Here is a 22,750-nt window from a genome sequence, read left to right on the forward strand (position 1 = left end):
TGTGGAAAGTTAAAAGTAAATTTAATCTTAATATTGTAGTATGTATGTAGCCTGTGTAAAATTTTATATGATTGGTTTCTAAAAAAAAGCAGTAGTTCTTAATATGTAGTAGTGTTTGCATCTAATCTAGTGTTAAGTGTCAGTTGCTCAGTCATGTCCTACTTTTCAAGACCCCATGGACTGCAGCCTGCCAGGCTCCTCTGTCCATGGGATTCTCCAGGCAAGAATACTGGAGTGGGTTGCCATTTCCTTCTCCAGGGCATCTTCTGACTTGGGGATCAAACCCAGGTCTCCCACACTGCAGGTGGATTCTTTACCATCTGAGCCACCAGGGAAGCTTTTTATCTTTTAAAAATGATTTTAAAGAAAATTAAAATGATATATATTGCTCTTTAATTACTGCATTTTTCTGACAAATTTAATCAGTATATTTTGCCAATCTAAGTGAACCCTCAAAAATCTTTTTCTTTACTATGTGTGTAAATTTCATTTCATTATAAGGCCCCCTATTTGATAAGTGAAAAAGTATTTTCCAATAATTAAATGTGTATCCTCAGATAATATAATTTTTGCATATTTCATATGGATCAACACAGGTCAAATACATTCTAATACTAAGTTATTTTGTTTAGGTTATCACAATATATCACATAATATAGAAAACAACATGCAACTTTCTAGCAGATAAAGATCAGGCAAATTTTTTCATACCAGTGCTAACACTGAGGTTTGGTGATTTAAACTTAAGATCGCAGTTAACCTTATTATATGCAATTTTTGAACACTGAAGAAATCAAATTCTAATATTTGTTATGGGCTTCTGTTGCTCATAGCAACAGAATTTATCTTGCTATGGAGTGGAATAAGGAGTCTGTTGTGTATTAAAGAATACTCAGCGTCAGCCTTAATTTATGCTTTGGCAGATAAATTTAGTTACTGCTTGTACATTTATATTTTCTAGCTTCGAAGAGGAGGAAGAAGACCCTTAACATGTGAAGATGTTGGGGAAAAAAATAAAAAAGGTACACAACTTAAGTCTTGTTTTTATACTCTCAACTGGTGGTAGTCAACCTAATGTGACTCCTAGAAACTAAAATGTTTTATTGTCCAGAATGCTCTTTCTGAGGCGAGGGAAACGAGTTTTATAAATCTGTGTAGGAATCACACACAGGGGGAAATGCAGAAGAACCCAGGGATGGATGTGAAATAGGACCCCGTAAAAGAAGAGTGGAAAGAATTATGCCTTTGGCAAGTTCAAGTTCATAAACCCAGTGTCTCTACATAATAAGGAACATCTGCATCCCCACATGATGGCTACTGGTCACAACCTTGGACTTACATGCAAAGTCGTTTTGCTTTTTTTCTTACATGTCCAGTAGTCTCTGGGAAGTCACCTGAGTGGGTCCCCAGTGACATCCCTAGCTATGGGATGTCTCACCATCAGTGATTCATTTCAACCCAGTAAATGTTGGCAAGATGATATTAATAGCCAAGGGTCAAGACTTTTAATTTCGTATCTAAAAGCTGCTGTTGACAGCTCAATGCCTATGGATCTGGCTCCAAAAAGTATGCCACTTACTGAACCACCTCCTTGGTTTGGGAGTAGCGACACTTACTTTTTCATCTGAAAATTGACTCAGCCCACCCAGACTAATCTGAAAGAGGATGGCTGTTGAAACGCAAGGCAGAAAGCCATACAAACTGTATCGTAAGACTAGAGATTAACTCATGAACTTGGCAGGAATAGCTTCTAGGACGGGAGCTGGAACAAATGGATCTTGGCTGGTGCCATTCCTCAAAGAAAATCGATAAATCCTGAATTTTCCATTTATGTGTAACAACTGTGGCTTTGTCCCTACAGAGTTTGTGGTAAATATCTGAGCATTGCTGATTTAACTCTTGCTATACCAATCTAAAGGAAGTCTGTTGTATCAGGAAGAATTAATTTCTGTCCAAGGGGACAGAAATATATTTAAGACTAAAAATGCTGCGACCATAAATATTGTGAAAGGTCCTGCTTATTAGCTAAGGGAGACACTAGAAAACACTTCATTTTAGAGTAGTTTATGCTTCTGATGGTACAGAAGCAAGTTTGGGACACTTAATGCCTATTTACCGAGAGAAGGAGTCAAAATTCTCTGAATTCTAACTTGTATTCTGTAAGAATGAGAAGAAAGCTCAGTTTTTAGGTCTAGTGTCATAAATTTTCTCCTCTTTTATAACCCCAGTAGTTTCAGAGATGCACTGTAGAGTAGCTTCTCAACCTAAATATCCATCAGCAGATGAGTGGATAAGGAAGATGTGGTATATAAACAATGGAATAGTACTCAGCCATAACATAGAATAATGCCATAGAAGCAACATGGGTGGACCTAGAGATTATCTTACTGAGTGAAGTCCATCAGACAGAAAAAGAGAAATACTACATATCACTTATATGTGGAATCTGAAAAATATACAAATCAACTTATTTACAAAACAGAAACAGACCCATAGACATAGAAAACAAACTAATGCTTACCAAAGGGGAAAAAGAATAAAGAGTTTGGGATTGCCAGATATAAGCTACTGTATATAAAAAAAAGCAACAAAGTCTACTTTATAGCACAGAGAGCTATATTCAGTGTCTTATATAATCTATAAGGGAAATGAATGTGAAAAAAATGTGTGTATGTATGTGGTGGTGGTTTAGTCGCTAAGAAGTGTCCAATTCTTGCAACCCCAAAGACTAAACTGCCAGGTGCATGTGTGTGTAAAACTGAATCACTTTGCTGTATACCAGAAACTAAAACATTATAAATCAACTAAACTTCAATTAAAAAAAAAAGTTTTCATAAATAAAGTAGAATAGCTTGTTATCATCACTTTAGATAATTATAGAGCCTTTTATCATTACAGATGAACCTAAGTTCCAGCCTATGTTCTCAAGATAAATAACCCCTCCAGTGATGATCTTACAGGAACACCATGATTACCAGGTTACTGGATCTTCTAATCTCAATAATGGAAAACCACAGGGTAAGAACCTGAAGTCACTCACTGAGCCAGACTGAGACAGACATAGCAAAGTCTGGAGCTTTGAAACCATTTTGACTAGTGCTGTCCGTAGTTAAGACAGAAGCTAACGTTGTCATCTCCTTTCTTATCTCCACCACCGTTACTGTCTGGTGGTAGCCAAATCAACACTATTATAGAAGACAAAGTGATTCGCACTGTGTGTGTCTGTCACGTCCTGAGGTGAAAATACTGGAGTTAACCTCAGATTCACTGTCCTGGAAATATTTAACATGCTCGCTACTTCAGTACATTCCCAAGTATTACATCATCCCTTGAGTTGACAACAGGCTTGTAGCAAGAACAGTGGAAGACATGCAAGTAGTCTTCATTGCTATATATATATATATATATTTTTTTTTTTTTTCCGCCTAGGAAAGTCCATCCATTCCCCTTATTTATCCACTATATACTGATGACACCGAGGTCAACACAGACTTCTAAAGTCCAAACCCATAATTCCAACTGTGTAGTTACACATCTTCACCTGAATTTCTCTTAGACAGCTCAAACTAGATAAGACTAAATTTGAACCTGTATTACCTTTTCCTAGAACTTGCTCTTTTCTTCTAACCCCTTTCTCATCTACCTCTTCATCCAAACTGGAAACCCAGATGTCATCTTTGACTTTTTCCTTTATTCCAGTCCTAAACCTGATCAACTTCATTGCTCCATCCTGTTATTGCCAGATTCTTATCACTTGCTTGGACTATTCCCATAGCCTTCGTCTCCACCAGTCCTGGCCCCCTCCAGTCCATCCTCTACATTGCTGCAAGAGAACTTTCTCAAATTCAAATCTGATGTGTGTCTTCTTAAAACACTTCACAGCTTCCCACTGCTGACTGCAACATGACACATTAGATATTTCAGGAGGCAGTTTACCTGCCTCTCCAGCCACATCTCTTCCCTTCTACCTCGTACTGCCTTTGCACCTTACACTCCCACAGTAGTAAACTGTACTTCTGGAGAGACTCCTAGTAAGCTTCCTGCATCCATGTCTCTGCATGTGCTGTGTCCGAAAATTACCCATAACCCAACCTCCATTCAATCCTCTTATAGGTCATCTTCCCCAATCTAGACACATTTAATCACTTCCTTTCCTATATTACTATGCATCCATGCAAGATAGAAAAGGAACATATCAATCCCCTTACACGTTACTATGCTATGCTATGCTAAGTCACTTCAGTCGTGTCCAACTCTGTGCGACCCCATAGACGGCAGCCCACCAGGCTCCCCTGTCCCTGGGATTCTCCAGGCAAGAACACTGGAGTGGGCTGCCATTTCCTTCTCCAATGCATGAAAGTGAAAAGTGAAAGTGAAGTCGCTCAGTCGTGTCCGACTCTCAGCGACCCCATGGGCTGCAGCCTAACAGGCTCCTCCGTCCATGGGATTTTTCCAAGCAAGAGTACTGGAGTGGGGTGCCATTGCCTTCTCCTACACGTTACTACAAATACTTATTTACAATTCTGCCTCCCCAGGACTGCCACTCATTAAAGGCACAGGCCATTTGGCATTCAGTTTTATCATCCTAATGCCTAGCATAGTATCTAGTACACTCAAGTGAAAGTGAAAGTGAAGCCGCTCAGTCGTGTCTGACCCTCAGCAACCCCATGGACTGCAGCCTTCCAGGCTCCTCCATCCATGGGATTTTCCAGGCAAGAGTACTGGAGTGGGCTGCCACTGCCTTACACTCAAAGACACTGACTGTTCTTGAAGACCATTCTAAATTTTTATTCCTTTACAAAAAGGGAGAGAGAAAGCACCTTTACACCTAGACTTTTATCCTGCAAAAATCATAAACATATCATAATAAATATATCTTAATCACATGATCACTCAGTGAATATTCTTTTTCTCTGTAAGTATGTTTCAGTCCCTTCAGAAATCCAAAGATCATGTACAAATGACCAAGAGGCACATGAAAAGATACTCAACATCACTAATTACTAGAGCAATAAGGTATCACCTCACATCAGTCAGAATGGTCATTAATTTAAAAATCCACAAACAATAAATGCTAGAAGAGGATGTGGAGAAAGGGGAACCCTCCTACACTGTTAGTGGGAATGTAAATTGGTACAGTCATTATGGAGAATAGTATGGAGGCTTCTCAGAAAACCAAAAATAGTTACCATACAACCCAGCAATCTTACTCCTAGGCATATATCTGGAGAAAACCATATTTCAAAAAGATACATGCCACTCCAGTGTTTGTTGCAGCACTATTTACATGGCCAGGACATGGAAGCAACCTAAATGTCTATCAACAGAGGAATGGATAAAGAAGATGTGGTATGTATATACAATGAAATATTACTCAGTCATAAAAAAAATGAAATAATGCCATTTGTAGCAACATGAATGGACCTAGAGATTGTCATACCGAGAGAAGTAAATCAAAGACAAATATCATTGCTTATATGTGGAATCTTAAGAAATGGTACAAGTGAATTTATTTTAGAAGTAGAAATAGAGTCACAGGTGTAAAAAACTGATAATTACCCAGGAGGGAGGGATAAATTAGGAGATTGAGAATGACATGTACACATATATAAAACAGATAACTAGTAAAAGCTTCCCTGGTGGCTCAGATGGTAAAGCGTCTGCCTACAGTGCAGGAGACCCGGGTTCGATCCCTGGGTTGGGAAGATCCTCTGGAGAAGGAAATGGCAACCCATTCCAGTACTCTTGCCTGGAGAATCCCATGGACGGAGGAGCATGGTAGGCTACAGTCCATGGGGTCGCAAAGAGTCGGAGACGACTGAGCAACTTTACTTACTTACTTAATAGCACAGGGAGCTCTACTCAAATCCTAAAGACCTATATGGGAACAGAATCTTAAAAAGAATATATTATGTATAACTGACTCACTTTGCTGTACAGCAGAAACTAATGTGACATTGTCAACTACACACCATTAAGTTAATTAAAAAGAAATCCAAAGATCTTCACTCAGAAAAAAAAAAATCAAAAACTATCTGTATAAGCTCAAAACACCTAATAAGTATTGTTAGATCCCTTCTGTGAGGAAAGTTATAGAGAGCTTCTAACTGCTACTGGTATCATGGCTGAGGTTTGTGTATAAACACACTTTTAGGTACATGTCTTTCCTACTCCCGCAATGACACAAGTAGGGTCTGTGTCTATTATACTGCTCTGTTTCCCTGCATCATTCCCCACGCAGTCTGGTCAACAGACATGCAATCCCAGTTGTAATAATAATGGTAGAAGTTGACAGAGAAACTGCATTAATGGAGAAGATACTAGCCAGGAGTGAGGACCCTGGAGTGGCAGTGATAAAAAGTTAAAAAGTCTCTGCTCATAAATGAGCTTGTTTATAAGTGAGAACAGGAGGAGGAGGTGAAAATCTGGAGCACTACTATGTATAAGAGACCCCGATTTTGGCACTTGATATAAACTAGTCTGCACAAAAACTGAGATAGGATCATTGTTGTCTCTGTGTTATAGCTAAGGGAGCGAACTCAGAATAGTTTGCCCAGGAACAAACAGCTAATAAGTGACAGAGCCAGCATTTGTACCTAAGTGAGGAGCCCACAGGCATTCCTGGTGGCACAAAGGGTAAAGTGTCTGCCTGCATTGTGGGAGACCTGGGTTCAATCCCCGAGTCGGGAAGATCCCCTGGAGAAGGCAATGGCACCCCACTCCAGTACTCTTGCCTGGAAAATTGCATGGACGGAGGATCCTGGTAGGCTGCAGTCCATGGCAGAGAGTATTATATATAGTGTTTTGTATGTCAAATTTTAAAGAAGTTTTAAAACTCATACTCAAAATTTAATATGTCCATCCCAATGCTCTTCAGACAACTGCACAATATATTTTTATAACTAAATAATAGCTTTGCAGCAAAATGCAGTGAATTAGAGTGCCTACTCGGGAGTCAAGACAGTTAAGACCACCTGGCGTGCCCTCCAGACTCTGCCTCACACGAGCTGTCTTTTCTTGGTTGCTTTATTTCTCCCTCAGGACTATAGTTTTTACATCTGTGAAATAAGAGTATAATACTCTCTATTTATATGAATGTGAAGATTAAGTGGTATAATATTTACAAAACCTTAGTAAAAATTTAATAAATACCAATACTAGTAAATTTACAGCAATAAAAGTTAAAGAAAAAAATATAAATACAGAAAGCATTACTTACAGAAGCTAGTAATCTTCCATCTTCTTTCATAGCAAGGTAACGGTTTGCACACACTCCTTTGATAGACACAACCCCTCTCTCTTCTGCTTGAAGTTGTAGTTTGACTATAAGTAACAGAGAAAAATTACCTTTGTAGTATCATAGGAAAATGAGGCATCTACATAACACATTTAGGCAACATACAGGGAAAAGATTGAGACACGCAGGCAACCAGCTAGTCCACCCTGGCAAGGAGCTGGCGGCCGAGGTGAAACGTCAATTAAATTCTATTAGAGCGAATGACCCTCTAGAGCACAAGTGCCTCCAGACTCCCTTCTCACTCCAGTGTCAGCTGATAAGAGGGACAGATGGAGAATTTCTCTTGTTCAATAGGTAATTACCTCCACTTGGCCTTGTTAACTAAAGATTTTTTTTTGAGTGTACATATTTGAAGGGTACATAAATGTATAAACCAATTAAGAGAATTTTCACACTACTAAAGTTTAAATTCTTTAAAAGCTATTTTTAACCTGTTCTTCACAAATAAAATATAATTGCTCACTATTATCTTTTGGTTTGTATTTCCTTGAGTTTCTTATTTCTAGCTTTCCATTCAATACAATGCAAATGTATTCATCTTTATTCATCTTTCTTTATGGACAGATTTTGATATATAGATTTTGTTTTTCAACTAGATATTTGCAAAAAAATAATGTTTACATTTAATTTGCTTATATGGTGTGATGAAGATTTCAGCCTATAAGATCCTGAAGAGGATGACCAAGGTGTTACACTACACTGTCAATATTATATTAAACAGATCGTCAGAAAACAAACAAAAAATAGATATTACATAAGCATGATAATGCTAGATGGACAAATAATCATCTAATCAACTCAATGAAAATTAAGTTTAAAATTTCTCTTTTGCTATTCAGAGGCAGCATTCTCCAAAATGTATTTTGACTAACAGATTACTTAAAAAACAGGTTCTGGGGCCAGTTAAATTTAAGAAATTCTTGGTAAGTCAGACTTCTCAGAACTGTGCTTCTCATAACCTGCATTATAAATTACCACAAAGGGAATCAAGTAAAAAAGACATTTGTTGGACATTTAATTTTATGTCTGATTCTCCTCAATGTACCAGTCATTCCAGGTGAAATTCTTCTGCAGAATCTTAAAAGAGACAAAGTAAAATAGAAATAAATAAATAAGATACAAAGTAAAAGGAATATAATCAAGTCATGAAAACAGAGTTTTTCACAACATTATGGAAAAATGTAGAAAAGATTTTTGACAAATATAAGCAAAATTCTATTAATGATTAGATCCTTAAGTCATATATGATATATGAGCATCTCTTTTTAACTCATGAGGTTGTATAAATGCTCATGACTGCACAATCACTATACTTTTTTCTGGCAATCTATCAATAAACTAGCCTAGCTCCAGCCCACCATTTTGTAAATGTATAATTTCTATTCATAAGTCAGATTATGGATATTAACATGTGGTCAATACCAGTGACTCAGAAGCAAAAGTAAATGTCATTCATTTATTCATTGGCCTTTCATAGATTCCTTGGGAATTCACGTTTGGATACTGTTATTTGATAAGCCACTAAAAAGTAAACTGTCAATGCCTGAAAAGTGTTTCTGTTACCATATAACCATAAAAACAGAGACAGGAACCAGAGCCTAAAACAATAAGAAGCTGGATAATCCACAAAATCATAGATTTTCTTTAAAAACCCATCAGATCTGAGGTATAAAGAGATCTAAACAAACAAAATTTCACTTAATTCCACATTTGGGGTCCCTTCCCCGCAAAAAGAGATGACCTGCTTCCATTTTTAACAGGAAGAAGAATAATCCTGCCAAAATGGGGAGTATGAATAAACCAGCTGAACTTTTACAGACTTTTAACAGCTGCTGATATCAAAGAGCAATTCCATACCCACCTGCCAGTTCTCTCCTACAGAGCTTACACCTAGTGTACAACCATCACACCCGACAGGCAGAAGACAGAACAGAAGGGCCTCAGAGCCTTCTGAATCACCTAGGCCTTGCTGAGTGCAAAGCAGCTATCCACTGAAGTCTGGAAGCAGAACAGAGCTGAGAGCCCCCGAGAAGCACTGAGCCTTCACTAAATGAAAAGGAGGATGAAGAGAGATCTGAAAAGACAAGGTGGAGTTCAAGAGCAAAGTTAACTCCTGAACTACCCCAACAGTTAACAGCTGGGCCATTTTTGTCTCAGAAAAATGGAATATGGAAGACTACAACCCAAAAGAAGGCAGGAAAAGAGAAACAAAAGGACAAAGAACAAATGGGGTAAACAAATTCCAAGATGGCAAATTAAACCCAAACATTATCAATCAGTTCAGTCCAGTCGCTCAGTCGTGTCTGACTCTCTGCGACCCCATGAATTGCAGCACGCCAGGCCTCCCTGTCCACCAATTCCCGGAGCTCACTCAGACCCACATCCATCGAGTCAGTGGTGCCATCTAGCCATCTCATCCTCTGTCGTCCCGTTTTCCTCCTGTCCCCAATCCCTCCCAGCATCAGAGTCTTTTCCAAGAAGTCAACTCTTCGTATGAGGTGGCCAAAGTACTGGAGTTTCAGCTTTAGCATCATCCCTTCCACCAAAGAAATCCCAGGGTTGATCTCCTTCAGAATGGACTGGTTGGATCTCCTTGCAGTCCAAGGGACTCAACATATCAATAATTAAATATAAAGGAACTAAATACTTCACTTTTTAAAGGTGAAAAAACTGTCAACAAGATAAAAGGCAAAACCCAACTATGTTGTTTACAAGAAAAGCACTTTAAATACAAAGATATGAGCGAATTGAAAATGTGGGAAAAACATAAGTTGCACACCCTATTAAGAATGCTGGTGTGGCTATATTAGTATCTGATGTGGACTTCAAGGCAACTAGTGTAACTAGATATGAGCAAAGTTATTTCATAATCAGGAGAGATACCTCAAGAAAAAAAACAGAACTGAAGCAAAAATTGACAAATCAGTAAGTATATGGAATATAAGAATAACATTGTCAACTAACCTGATCTGACATTTTTTCCTTTTGAGATCAGGTAGGCTTCATTTACCTGAGACTTTATTCTCTTAACATCGTCATTTGAAAACTATGCTAAAAAAAAAAACAAACTGCCAGCACAGTAAGCGGCTTATTTGCCTAGCTGACTTGAATTGTTCATATCAGTTAACTCCAGCTTAGAAGTTCTTTCTCCAGAGTTACCATGATGTTTAAGTACTGTCAATGGCTCTTGTACTAAACTAGTACTGGTACTAGTTTAGTACCAGTACTTGTACTAAAGTAGTTTAGTACCAGTACTTGTACTAAAGTACTTGTACTAAACTAGTACTGGTACTTTTGTTTTTTAAGTCAAGATACAATTCATGTAAAGTATTCGTGATTCCATGGTTTTTAATACAGTCACAAGGTTGTGCAGCCATCACCACAATCAGTTTTAGAACATCTTCATCCCACACCTCCTATGTTCCCAGTACCACCATCCCAACTCTAGGCCGCCACTAATCTGCCTATCTCTATAGATGTGCCTATTCTGGAAATTTCATATAAATGTGGTCATACAATATGTGGTCTTTTGTGACTGACTTCCTTCACTTAGCATGTTTTCAAGTTTCACTCACGTTATGGCCATGCATCAGCACTTCATTCTTTTTTATTGCCAAATAACATTCCATTGAATTAGACCACATTTGATTTACTCACCCAGTTTGATAGACAGTTTCCAGTTTTTGGCTGTTATGAATAATGCTGCTACAAACATTCCTGTACAAGATTTTGTATAGACACATTTTCTTTTCTCTTGGACATATACTGAAAAGTCAATATGGTACCATGTTTAATCATTTGAGAAACTGTCACATTGTTTTCCAAAGCAACCATTTTACATTCTCACAAGAAATTAAGGGGTCCAGTTTCTCCACATCCAGGCCACTTTTTTTGTAGTCCTGGGTTTTTGTTTTCCTATTATAGTTATTTTGATTGGGTATAGAGTGGTTATCTCTTAGTTTTCATTTGCATTTTACTGATGCTGAATATCTTTTCATGTGTTTATTGGCTATTTGTGTATCTTTAGAGAAATGTCTATTCAGATCCTTGGCTCATTTTTAAAGACTTTCATGTTGAGTTGTGTATGTTCTAGATTCAAGCCCTAATCAGATATCTGACTTGCAAATAAATATCTTCTTCCATGCTGTGGGTTGTCTTTTCACTTTCTTGATGTTATCCTTTGATGCATAAACATTTTTTAATTTTCATGAAATCCAACGTATTGATTTTGTTCTTTCATTGCTTGTCGTATTGGAGACACTATTGCCTAACCCAGGGTCATGAAGACTTATGCCTATGCTTTTCTCTTAAGTGTTTTAGTTTTACCTTGTATATTTAGGTTTTGATCCATTGTGAGCCAATTTTTATATGCTGTATAAAATACCAAGTGTATGCCATATTAAACATGACTGAAAATAACTGCATTTATGAGTAACAAGAGGAAGAGGAAGTATCTCAATTAAAAGAGATGTAAGAAGCATATCATCCAAAAGGGAACTATACTTTATCTGTCTCTATCCCATGCCAGGCACAGAGAAATACCTTGTGAACATCTGGTGAGTTGAAAGCATCTCACGCAAAAGAAAAATGGATAAAGGAACTCATTGCTGTAATGTCCTTGGTATTGTACATGAGTATTATACAGGTGCTATGAGATTACAGAAAATGACATATATTATCAGATGAAAAAATCCGAGAATCTTTCTAGGAGAGATGAGATTTGAGCTAAGGTTTGAAAGATATGTAGGAGATAATATCACAAACAAGGTACAGGGTAGGGAGATTAAAAGAAATGATATTCCAGGCAGATTGTCATTTCAGGACTGAGGCAGGAGACAGCCCCGAAGCCTAAACAGCCAAGTCTGAGACAGCTCGAGCAACAGGCATAATCCAGACTGAGAAACCTCGCAGGTCAAATAATCTAGTTTCTTCCACAATCAATCAATTACTATGGAGGAAAAAAAGATGGAAGGGGGACCTGAGACTAAAAAAGGCCTAAAGCTCATACTTTAAAAAGCAAAACTAAACTAGAATATTTAAGGATGCCTATCACTGTGATGAAACTACTAAGAAATTCAAAGTAATTAGAAATCTGTGTACTTTATTGGAGAGGCAGTGGACACAGAGAGGCGTCTGGGGTGGCTGGCAAAGTTCTGTTTTCTAACCTGAGTGGTGGTTATAAGAATGTTCACCTAGTAATAACCCATTAATATACGAATTTGTTTTATATGGTTTCCTGTATCTACATTATATTTTACATTTTGAAAGTTCTTAAAAATAATCTACAATAGAAAACCGTTCTTTCTAAATTGGACCTCTGAACCCTGATATAGCCCAGGTCTTTTCAGCATGCTGGAGACCACCAATCTATGTTCAGGTTTTGGATGCACAGAAGTCAACAGTTTTGATAAACGTAAGACTTCTCATGGCTTCCTAATGTTGATATTTAAGTCCAGTAAGAGATGAACTTGGAAAAAGTGTGTTATCCAAGCTTAAAATTCAACTTTTTTTCCCCTCTGCTGTAGCATAAAAACAAAAGCTGTAAAGCACCGAATTGAAGAACCTTATCATTAGGCAAGCTTCCCTGTGGCTCAGCTGGTAAAGAAACTGCCTGCAATGTGGGAGACCTGGATTTGATCCCTGGGTTGGGAAGATCCCCTGGAGAAGGGAAAGGCTACCCATTCCAGCATTCTGGCCTGGAGAATTCCATGGATCGTATAGTCCGAAAGAGTTGGACACAACTGAGTGACCTGCACACACTCACTTCACTAGTCATCACTTGGTCCCATCATAATACAGTTACGTCTTAAATCCCATCTACAATATCCATAAACAGTTGTCTACTTTTTACTTGACAGTCTTTAGCAAAGGAGAATTTACATGGTCTTTCTAAAATGATTTAGATAGGTAAGCAAAGAAACAGAAACTCTGATCACAGTAAGTAAACTACTCAAATGTTCAAGTGCTCAGACCATTAACATCTGACACATTTAGTTACGCAGTATAACCAAAAAGCCAGCCAAAGGATTATTTCAATGTGACACTATGGCTCAAAACATTTTGCAACTCCTTTTTTGGAATTTGTATCATTTTCCTTTGAATAGGCTCAAGGGATGATAAATCTTAAAATCATAAATACTAACTTGTTAGAGCGGACTTAGAGGTCATGCAGTGCACCCTGCTGCTGCTGCTGCTCCTGCTAAGTCGCTTCAGTCGTGTCCGACTCTGTATGACCCCATAGACGGCAGCCCACCAGACTCCCCCATCCCTGGGATTCTCCAGGCAAGAGTACTGGAGTGGGGTGCCATCGCCTTCTCCAGCAGTGCACCCTGCTCATATATAAATAAGCTGACGTTTAGAGAAGTTTGTCCCTGGTAAAAGGATATGGTTTTTGGAAACATAAGTCAGTGTTTCCTAGAACAGGGAATACATTTATTCATTCAATAAACATTTGTTAGTAACAGTTATGTGCCAGGAACTGTGCAGAGCAATAGGAAACAAGTCTTTGACCTTAAGAAACATACAGTATTGTCAAGAAGAGAGATGGTACAGGTAACTAAACAAGGTCAGTACTGTTTAAGTTCCATGAGAGGAATTCACACAAGCTACCCAAGAGCACTCAGAAGGTACACCTAACCCAGCCTGGAGAGGAGAGGCTTCCTGAAGCAGTGACAACTGAATGGAGACCAACAGAATTAGCAGGAGTTACTCAGAAGAGAGTAGGGACAACAACAAAAGCATCCTGACAAAACTTGCAAAGGAGAAAGACGGCATGGCATAGCCACAAACGCCAGGTTCATGGATATAGCCAGCACAGTGAGGGTGCTGTGTGTGCTGTGGAAGAGGGTGTCACGGGACAGAGTGAGGCCAGAGGCTCTGAATACTGTGTTAAGGAATTTGAAAAAGGATGAAAGAATGAGTGCTTTGTATGAAATTGGATGGAGAGAACTTGATAAATATGTGAGAAATGAAGGAAACAAAAATAGATCTGAAAGGAATGGAGATAATGGAGGTAAGGACACAAGCAAGGAAAGAAAGAACTGTTTCTCTTTGTTGAGGTGGGATATACAAAAGGAGAGACAAGTTGGCAAGATGATCAGCTACGTTCCCTTAAAGTAATACTGGAAGTCTCTGGAAAATGCAGACACAGGCATCCAAAAGATAGTCAGCTTTATGAATATGGAGCTCAAAGAAGAAATCTGCTAGAATAAAGATCTGGTTAATCATAGCAAACAGTGGCTACCTTGGATGCACAGGCTGCTCCAAACCCACACAGGAAGACTAAAATGAGATCCAGAACAGTGTGTAGCAGGCGTGAATTAAAGGGCAAAGGACGGAATCCTGGGGAGCACCAACACTTACAGGAGGAGTACAGGGTGTAGAACCTGGAAGAGTGGTCAGTCCATGCCAGCCTTTGAGGGTATGTATTATACACGCATCTAATACCTACCTACACCACACACACACCCACACACTCTCTCTCTCAGCCAGCCTGTAAGGGTATGTACTATACACATACCTAATCCCTACACCACCACCACACACATATGCATACAGAGATTTGGAAACTAAGAGACAAAACTGTTATTCTTTCCAAGTAGTATAATATTCTGCATTAAAATTAGGACTCTAAATGCAACATAATATTCTGGATTGGATCTGAAACAGAGAAAGGATGTTAGTGGGAAAAGTGGTGAAATCTAAATGAAGTCTGCAAATAGTAATGTACCAGTATCAGCTTTTTTTTTTTTTTTTTTTTTTTTTTTGAGTAAAATGCCACACTTCTGTGTAAATTATGTAAGAAGTTAACTTCAGGGAAGGCTGGGTAAAGGCACAGGGGAACTTGTAAAACCTCTGCAACTCTTCAACAAATAGATCAGATCAGATCAGATCAGTCGTTCAGTCGTATCTGACTCTTTGCGACCCCGTGAATCGCAGCACTCCAGGCCTCCCTGTCCATCATCAACTGGAAAACTCAGCAGTGGCCACAGGACTGGAAAAGGTCAGTTTTCATTCCAATCCCAAAGAAAGGCGATGCCAAAGAATGCTCAAACTACCGCACAATTGCACTCATCTCACACGCTAGTAAAGTAATGCTCAAAATTCTCCAAGCCAGGCTTCAGCAATACGTGAACTGTGAACTTCCTGATGTTCAAGCTGGTTTTAGAAAAGGCAGAGGAACCACAGATCAAATTGCCAACATCTGCTGGATCATGGAAAAAGCAAGAGAGTTCCAGAAAAACATCTATTTCTGCTTTATCGACTATGCCAAAGCCTTTGACTGTGTGGATCACAATCAACTATGGAAAATTCTGAAAGAGATGGGAATACCAGACCACCTGATCTGCCTCTTGAGAAATTTGTATGCAGGTCAGGAATCAACAGTTAGAACTGGACACGGAACAACAGACTGGTTCCAAATAGGAAAAGGAGTTTGTCAAGGCTGTATATCGTCACCCTGTTTATTTAAGTTATATGCAGAGTACATCATGAGAAACGCTGGACTGGAAGAAACACAAGCTGGAATCAAGATTGCCGGGAGAAATATCAATAACCTCAGATATGCAGATGACACCACCCTTATGGCAGAAAGTGAAGAGGAACTCAAAAGCCTCTTGATGAAATTTATAGTTTCACTATTCTCAAGGGAAGTAAACTAAAAGGTACTTACTGCAAAGAAGACACAGGCCTTATATAATTTCTCAACCTATTGTCCTGTGTTTAATATTTATTCATTCATTCAACAAAATGGTATCACACTTGCCTCATGTGTCAGAAACTGTTCTAGGAGCTAGAAATACAACAGGAACCAAGAACTACAAAGTGTCTGCCCTCACGTAGCTTACATTCTGGTGGCAAATGCATGGTGTTCTTTAGTTGGTCCAACATTAATGTTACTTCTCATTTAAATAATCTGAAGTCAAAGCAAAGTGAAATTTGTAATTTAGTACACAAAAATAATCAGAAAGCAGTTATCTAACACTATTTCAAGGATCACTATATAGGTCTACAGCTGACAGTACTCATATTCCTGACATCCTCCTCTTAGAGCACTGCACACATATTAATTCCTTCCTTACTCATTCAAAACCAACATTAATTTAAAACTTGATGATAAAGTGTGTTGCTGCTGCTAAGTCGCTTCAGTCATGTCCGACTCTGTGCGACCCCATAGATGGCAGCCCACGAGGCTCCCCTGTCCCTGGGACTCTCCAGGCAAGAATACTGGAGTGGGTTGCCATTTCCTTCTCCAATGCATGAAAGTGAAAAGTGAAAGTGAAGTCGCTCAGTCGTGTCCAACCCTAGCTTTACAATAAAATATTTTTCAGTCAATAAGTAACTGAGTTAGGTTCAGTTGTCTCCTTGGAACTGTAATTCATGAGTAACTAATAACTAAATTCCAAGGCATAACCCATTGGTTTATTTTATTACATCAAAAATCATCCAATTTAATGCTGAAGACCACACTAAAAACTTTCTAATGCACAGATAACTGACAAAGGAGTCCATGTAACAAAAGAAACACTTCTTGAAAATGAAAACCCTTAAATCTCCATATATGTCTGGAATACCAGAGGGTAGTAATCAGATAACAAAGATCAGCAACCTAAATTTATTCAATTATTCCTTTTTTGTGTGGACAAAACACAAATCTGACTAACGAGCTTCACACTGACTCTCATTAACCGTTCATTGATCATTTCCTTTTGTACATCATCCTGGGGCGGGAAGGGGGAACCCATACATCCCATTCTCTTCACAACTTAAGTTTATAAACAAGAACATTATTAGACACACAGTTCATTGAAATTCTTAGCAACTCTACAGTTTTCAAAGAAGGTTAAAATTAGCATAACAAAGAAAACTAGGAAGGAAGGGAAGGACCTTAGAAATCCACGACTTCTTTCATTGTTACTCAGGACATGGCTTTACGAGTCGATTAAATCTTTCTCTGTATCAAGTCTTATAGCTACAAAGTAGAAATCGTTTTCATTATGAGATTTAAGACTACCAATGATGACAAAATATATAAAATAGTTAAAGTGTAATATGTCTGAAACATCAAATTTGCCATTTATGTCTAAACCATATCATTTAATTCCTGCAATAAAAATTTTTAATGTACAGCTGATTTATGCCAAAGACAGGGCTGTTACAAGCAATTCCAACCCATAAAAACTTATAAAAATCAATTTCTTACAGTATCTACTGGATCTCCTATTTCACGTCCTAAAGTGGAAGTGTTTGAGCTACCTGAGCTACAGGTACGAGCAAATGTAACACAGGTCCAAACAGCTGCAGACATTAGATGATTCTAGATTCTTCTAATAACACAATGAATGGCAATGGTGGCTGTAGCCATGAAATTAAAAGAAATCTGCTCCTTGGAAGAAAAGCTATGACAAACCTAGAGAGTGTATTAAAAAACAGAGACATCACTTTTCTGACAGAGGTCTATATAGTCAAAGCTCTGGTTTTTCCAGTAGTCACATATGGATGTGAGAGCTGGACCATAAAGAAGGGTGAACATGGAAGAATTGATGCTTTTGAACTGTGGTGCTGGAGAAGACTCTTGAGAATCCCTTGGACTGCAAGATCAAACCAGTCAATCCTAAAGGATATCAACCCTGAATATTAGAAGTACTGATGCTGAAGCTCCAATACTTTGGCCACCTGATATGAAAAGCCAATTCACTGGCAAAGACCATGATGCTGGGAAACTCTGAGGGCAAGAGGTGAAGGGGGTGACAGAGGATAAGATGGTTGAATGGCAACACTGACTCAATGGACACAAGTTTGAGCAAACTCAGATAGTGAAGAACGGAAGCCTGGAGTGCTGCAGTTCATGGGGTTGCAGAGAGTCAGACACGACTTGGCAACTGAACAGCAATAATGGTGGTTCAGACGGCAAAGAATCTGCCCACAATGCCTAAGACCTGGGTCAGGAAGATCCGCTGGAGAAGGGAATGGCAACCCACTCCAATATTCTTGCCTGGAGAACTCCATGAACAGAGGAGTCTGATGACCTGCAGTGCATGAGGTAGCAAAGAGACAAGACCAAGCGACTAACACACACCATGGCTTTTACTTTGTTAGTGGCATCAGATAATGAAGTCAGACTGACAAGGAGGAAGAGGGAAAGACAATTTAGCACCTTGAGGCATTCCAGAAGCTCCAAGAGCAATACAGGGTTAATGCAGAGCTTCACAGTAGCAAAGATAACTACAAAGATGGAAAGAAAAGGAAAGAGTTCCCTCATCAGCAGATAATCACAAACTGACAGAGAAAATACCTTCCCTCACCCTTTCCATAGCTACTAGGGATCCCAGACAGTATGTGACTATTCTAGTGTCAGGAGAGGCTAGAAAAGCTTGCCACCCAAGTCATTTCTTGGCCTGCTTTGTGGAGGTGTGTAATTCAGGAGGGAAAATTCTGACAGCCTTTGGCAGAAGCATTTTCTGGCAAGAACTGTTTCAGTTCTGACACCTCAGTAATCTGCAGTTGAGGACCCCACACTGTCTCCTGGCAGAGCAACCCAAGTCAGCACTGAGTACGCATGCATAATTACCAGCTTCCACCTACAAAAGTCATCTGCTCTATGTAAGTGTTAATGGCTATTTTCTTCCCAGAGGCCAACTATTGGAGAAATGTTTCTAAAAATAAGTTCGCCACAAAGTTATAGAAATGGAGAAGAGACTGGCAGTTGCCAGAGGTGGGCTTGGGGGACTGACTGTGGCTATAAAAGGGCAGCCTGAGGAATACCTGTGATGATGAAAATGTTCTGTGTCTTGGCTGGGTTGATGTCAACATCCTGGTGTGAAACTGTGAAAGGCACTGTAAGATGTTACAACTGGGGAAAACCGGGCAAAGGGGACACAGAATCTCTATGTTACTTCTTACTATTGTAAGTGAATCTAAAATTATCTCAAATTTTTTCATTTAAAAAATGTCAGCCAACTAATTCAAAATGTCGTCTCATTTAATAATATTTGACTATGTGCTTTAAGAGACAAAATTATTTGAGAAAGAAAAAAGCCAAGTAATGTAAAGAAGATAAACTCTAGATATTATTTTTACTATAACTTCCATTTCCTTAGTGAACAGAAATGGATAGAATTGAGAACCCATAGGTAAAACAGCCCATAAACCAAATAATCAGGCTCAAGTGTATACACGCTCTAGATAGTTTTCCATTCTACAACTCATGGCTCTCCATGATCTCAGTCCTATCTAGGCACATGGAATAAAACACAATACCATACAGTATAAAAAATCTGATGCAAAGTTTCAGTTAACATTACATTTTAATGATTTTACTCTAATAATCATGGGGAAATATGAAATTATTCCAAGACAAATCACTACTTGAAAATTCTTTTTTTTTTGATGGCTTATTCTATTTTATCGAATTCTCAATTATACAGAGGCTCATTACATGGCCTATGGGCTATTCTGTCCCCATAGATTCTCAATTTTTTCCATTCTCTATTCACAGCGTCTCAGTATTTCCACTAGATGGTAAAGGAACAGAGGATAGAGGAAAGAAGAATGAAGTTCAAATATCACTTTTGCTACCTCTTTGTTGCCATATTTAAAAGGTAGATGGTGATGAACCTAGAGTCTCTTATACAAAGTCAGTCAGAAAGAGAAAAACATATATTAAAGCATACATGTGGAATCTAGAAAAATGGTACTGAGGAACCCACTAGAGACTGGATTTGTGGACACAGCAGGGGACGGCAAAGGTAGGATGAACGGAGAGAGCAGCATTGACATATACACACCGTCGTGTAGCTAGTGCTAAGTTGCTGTATAACAAAGGGAGCCAAATTACAATTAAAATATAGATGGTGGAAGGTGGTTATGTAAAAAAAGACTGAAAAATTTTGTATGCATCAGATAGTGGAATGTTGTAGATCTTTACATTTTTCATCAGTAATAGAACACTAAAAACTGCCCTGGTGACCCCGGAACATGTGGGCCCTTCACATTTCTTCGTATTTCCTACAGTGTTTCCTGAATGAACAGGACACGCGTCGGCTCCTAGAGCAGGTATCTGTACCACTTATGAGGAGCCATCTTCCAGCAGCAGCCTTCCAAAGCTGGAGCAGGAAGCGCCAGGTTTCAGAATTGCTGCTGTGTTGTCTGAAGGGACGGTGGCAGAAGGCCCCTGAGGAAGTCAACAGCCTAACGTGGGCCAAGCTGTTGCAAGTCAGACAGACCTTCAGTCAGGGGCAGCCTGCTAGAAGCTGAGAAATATTTTCACTGAAAAATAACAGTTGATGTTTCTAAATTTTCTTGAAAAATCTTTATCAGCTCCTTTGGTTTGTCTCAGAATAAATGGGGTTCAGCATTCGAGGACCACTGAAAACACTTGTACTAAAAGCAGGGCATCAAACTCAAAAGCCGGCAGGGACCGTGTGAGTAACAGACAAGAGGGAAGCAGCTTGGTGATAAGACCAGGAGGAGAAGGGAATAGTGGGGACCATGATAAACCACAGGACATACACCCCAACTGACAGGCCAGCCACCACTAAGCACCAGCCAAGAGCGCACACGCACACATGCAAACACACACACTTTGCTGAGGTCGCATTTTGGCTTATGGATCACCAATCAGAAATTCATTTCAAAGGTTTATTAACCTGGCCAGAGTTCCCTGAAATAAATCACAAGCAGATCAGATGAAGATAAACAGCAAAAATATACACTGCCTCCAGCCAGTATTTCTGCAACCAGTCCAACATACCCAAAAGATACAGCACCTACTGATTACAGCCTTTTCTTGGCAATTCTTTCTACCTTTTGGAAACGCTTCTAGGATGATTTGAGAGTGCCAAGGTCTCTCTCAAAGCTAAGTGCTCCATGGAGATAATGTGACCAGCCTGGCTGGTCATGCAGCTCCCCTAGGGATGAATGCCAATTAGCTGTTTGTGTTCCTGGCACTTCTTTCTGGATTGAGGAGTTCCTCAAAAATCTCACAATTCAGGCAGTTCCAGAACAGAAAACAGAGCAGCGAGTGTGTGCCTGGGAGAGGAGGAGCTTCAGGAGGAAAGGCAAGCAGGGGCACTGGGTGGAGAAGGGAAGTGGCCCGGCGTGTTCCAGCTCTTTAACTACACTCTCCCACACAGTCATTCTGTTTGACTGGTAAAATCATTAGGAAAACACCTTTCAAAGCAGACTGAAGACAAGAGAGTTTTATTTGACCCTCATGAAAATAGCCCAGGCAGCACGTCTCTCAGTCAATGACGAGCGTTACTGCGGCCTCCACTTTGGAAAACCCTGACTGCAGCCAAGAGCTCGAGGCCCATCCCCAGAACTTCTGAGGAGGCCCTCCCAAGGACAGCTCCCCCTGCAGCCCCTGCATGACACGCCGGGCAGACTCAGGAGGAAGCTGGAAACAGCTCCTTGGCCTCTAAGTCTCCAGGAAGAAATAGGGCCCCTTCTTCGGCTGTGATGAGAAGTTAAAGGAATAAAACAGGATCACAGTGAAAGAAGAGCATGGCTCCACCCCAAAGAATGCAGCTGCCTTGAAGTCCAAGTTAATAAAGTTAAGTGGACTACTCTGGAGTTAAGTTCTTTAAAATAGTGTATTTGAAACTGTGGTTGAAAGCTGGTGGAATAGGAGAGATTCTTCAAAACGCTGGCCATTTCCTTACACAGCATCTCAATTACTGAGGTTAAAAACTATCACTGATTTCACAAAAAATATGATACCTTTGAAATAAAAATAAACTATCAAAATAATGTCAGGGATTAACTGAATATGTTTGTTCAATTCCTTAGGTTCATGCCTTTCTGTGTTTATCACTTTATAATGTTGTTCCCTCATATGAACAGGAAGTTATTCTTTCAATATCCTGTTTTTTAAATGTTATATGATTCAAAAAGCTTATAGGTCTAAAAAAGAAAAAAAAAGTGTAATAGGTCTCTCTTCCCACATTCCTGACACATTTTCTATGCCCATCTACAGAAGACATGGGCGCTCTCATCGTGCAGCGTAACTAGCTAAGCCGCACTCACCCCAGCCTCAGCGTCCAGAGCACACGCACTGAGTAAGTACTTAACTAACAAACGTCTGCTTTCAGTGGTGAACATAATTTACAGAACTGCCTCCTGGATCTCTGTCCATTTAATGTAAGAGAACTACATCCTTTCCTTATACTTTGTGGATATTGTCCATTTTAGTTTATGAAAAGTCTGACTGAGTTCTTATATTTTTCCTCCAAACATTCACGAGGCACTCCGTGTGGGCCAAGCACCACGTCAGAACATACAGCTGGCACCACTGATAAAAATACAACAGACTATCGGATGTAAAACCCAACTGAGCCAGGAGCAGGGCGATGAAGAACGAGACAGTTCAAGATTTTTTAAACTTAAGGCATTCCATTAAAACGGAACTAATTTCCAACGCCCTGAAATACCTAGTTTCCTCCCTTAATTCTTACC

The 22,750-nt window shown here is 39.3% G+C and overlaps 1 protein-coding gene across 1 annotated transcript in view; it reads right to left on the reverse strand.

Annotated features, from left to right (window-relative positions):
• FGF2 (fibroblast growth factor 2) overlaps nt 1–22,750 on the reverse strand; it is a 53,593-nt gene that overhangs the window by 6,793 nt on the left and 24,050 nt on the right. The window contains exon 2 of the mRNA XM_086346879.1: nt 7,220–7,323. Within this exon, the coding sequence (XP_086203005.1) occupies nt 7,220–7,323 (104 nt within the window). The remainder of the gene's footprint in view (nt 1–7,219; nt 7,324–22,750) is intronic.

The sequence above is a fragment of the Bos grunniens genome, chromosome 17 (genome assembly GCF_055505025.1).
Source record: "Bos grunniens cultivar Pamir isolate PY7600 chromosome 17, Bosgru_T2T1.0, whole genome shotgun sequence".
In the NCBI taxonomy this organism is placed as follows: domain Eukaryota; kingdom Metazoa; phylum Chordata; class Mammalia; order Artiodactyla; family Bovidae; genus Bos; species Bos grunniens.